Here is a 1,831-nt window from a genome sequence, read left to right on the forward strand (position 1 = left end):
TTTTGAAGACATAGAATAATAATTAAAAAAAACGTAAACTACCCCAAACTTGAATGAATTTACCCATTTTTAAATTGAAAACATCTAATAGAAATTTCAGCGGGAAATTGAAAAAATTAAGAAGAAAAAAGGTGCGGCTCCAATCCGTATTCGTCATTCTATTAAAAAAAACAGAAAAAACAGAAAGAAAAAAAAAGGCACCTAAGCTCAAATTCTATTGGTCCATTTCCAAATACACGGATCGAAAGACAAATACTTTATAGCCGTAGATATAAACCTGATCCAACGGTCGATATGCACCCAAATTCTTTCTTCTCCACTTCGTTCCTGATTTACATCTCACATTTATTCACTATAAAACGGTGATTCAACGCTATTCCTTGTACACAAATTTCCCATTTTCTTCCCCTGCAATTTCCAATTTCAATTTCCGATCTCTAGCTCTACCTAAGAAACTAGAGTTTCAGCCATGGACGCCGGCGGAAAGATCAAGAAGGGTGCTGCAGGAAGAAAGGGAGGTGGTCCCAAGAAGAAGCCCGTTTCCCGGTCTGTGAAAGCCGGTCTTCAATTCCCAGTCGGGAGAATTGGCCGGTACTTGAAGAAAGGGAGATACTCTCAGCGTGTTGGAACCGGAGCTCCGGTCTACTTGGCAGCCGTTCTTGAGTACCTAGCTGCTGAGGTAAATCACCTTCATCTTTTTGTCAATTATTAATATTTTTTCGTTTCGTCTCAATTTTTAGGGTTAATTGATTTTTAGCACGTGATTCGTCTCTTGTTGCGATCTTTATTGGTCAATTTATGTTTTGGTTCAATTGAGAGGTTTCTGGTAGTTTGCCCTAAATATTAGCTAAAAGGCGAAACAAGAAAATTACAAATTGAGTATATTGTTGGCCTTGTAGTTTTGGGTTAGAATTTAGTAATGCTCCAATTTTTCCTGTTTCTGTACTTCACTGTGATTTAACGTTTTGCTTTTAATGGTGAAATTTTCAGGTTCTGGAGTTGGCTGGAAATGCAGCTCGCGATAACAAGAAGAATCGAATTATCCCAAGGCATGTTTTGCTGGCTGTCAGGAACGATGAGGAGCTCGGCAAATTGTTGGCTGGTGTTACCATTGCTCATGGTGGTGTCCTACCTAACATCAACCCAATTCTTTTGCCCAAGAAGACTGAGAAGGCTACCAAAGAGCCAAAGTCTCCATCCAAAGCCACCAAGTCCCCTAAGAAGGCTTAATCGTTCCCAACCGTTTCCAGTTTAGCTTGGCCCATCTTTCTTTCTCTTTATCTTTTGTATGTATTTCCGTAGGATCTAGTTTTTGCTTGTGTAGAACAAACTTGGAAAAAACGATTTGATGAATTTGTAACCTCGTAGACGTCTCTGTTCATTGTGTGGAGACTTATTTAATGAAGGGAATTTCTTTTGCGAAGTTATCTTTTATTTTTTATTTGTTTCGTTTTAATGTGGTTTAATTTATGAAGATTCTATGTCTATACGAATTAGTTCTGCTCTTCAATTTTAAAGTTAACTTTCTTTATATTTTCTTGGCATCTTTTACAACATGGGATGCTTTTTCCATTTTCTTTTACACATAAGCTCTTCCGGATTTCTTAGTAGCCGGCTGAAATTAGCCATTTGAGATAGTTTTGTTTTAGAGTAATCGTTTTCGTTCTTGTTTGGGTAAATAATCCTACCCAAGTAGGAAAGTTAATGAGGTTGAGTTTTGAATATGTAATCAGTCTTGGGGATTAATTTGGGCTCCTTTTTACATGCATATAAATGATGGATCTTACCCTTGGACAATTTGTGCCATTTACCTACGTTAGATAATTATGTA

At 37.3% G+C, this 1,831-nt stretch overlaps 1 protein-coding gene across 1 annotated transcript; it reads left to right on the forward strand.

Annotated features, from left to right (window-relative positions):
* The first annotated feature begins 348 nt into the window (after window positions 1–348).
* Window positions 349–1,423, forward strand: LOC133791032 (histone H2A). Its single transcript, XM_062228915.1, has 2 exons — window positions 349–679; window positions 991–1,423. The coding sequence occupies exons 1-2, from the start codon at window positions 470–472 to the stop codon at window positions 1,228–1,230; spliced, it is 450 nt and encodes a 149-aa protein (XP_062084899.1). The 5' UTR covers window positions 349–469; the 3' UTR covers window positions 1,231–1,423.
* The last annotated feature ends 408 nt before the right edge of the window (window positions 1,424–1,831 follow it).

This window comes from Humulus lupulus, chromosome 7 (assembly GCF_963169125.1).
Source record: "Humulus lupulus chromosome 7, drHumLupu1.1, whole genome shotgun sequence".
Classification (NCBI taxonomy): domain Eukaryota; kingdom Viridiplantae; phylum Streptophyta; class Magnoliopsida; order Rosales; family Cannabaceae; genus Humulus; species Humulus lupulus.

Bases quoted from the DNA above. Each gene is read 5' to 3' on its own strand.
- LOC133791032 (XM_062228915.1), top strand. From the start codon at position 470: ATGGACGCCGGCGGAAAGATCAAGAAGGGTGCTGCAGGAAGAAAGGGA. The intron at 680-990 runs GTAAATCACCTT...TGAAATTTTCAG, and splicing joins TTGAGTACCTAGCTGCTGAG to GTTCTGGAGTTGGCTGGAAA.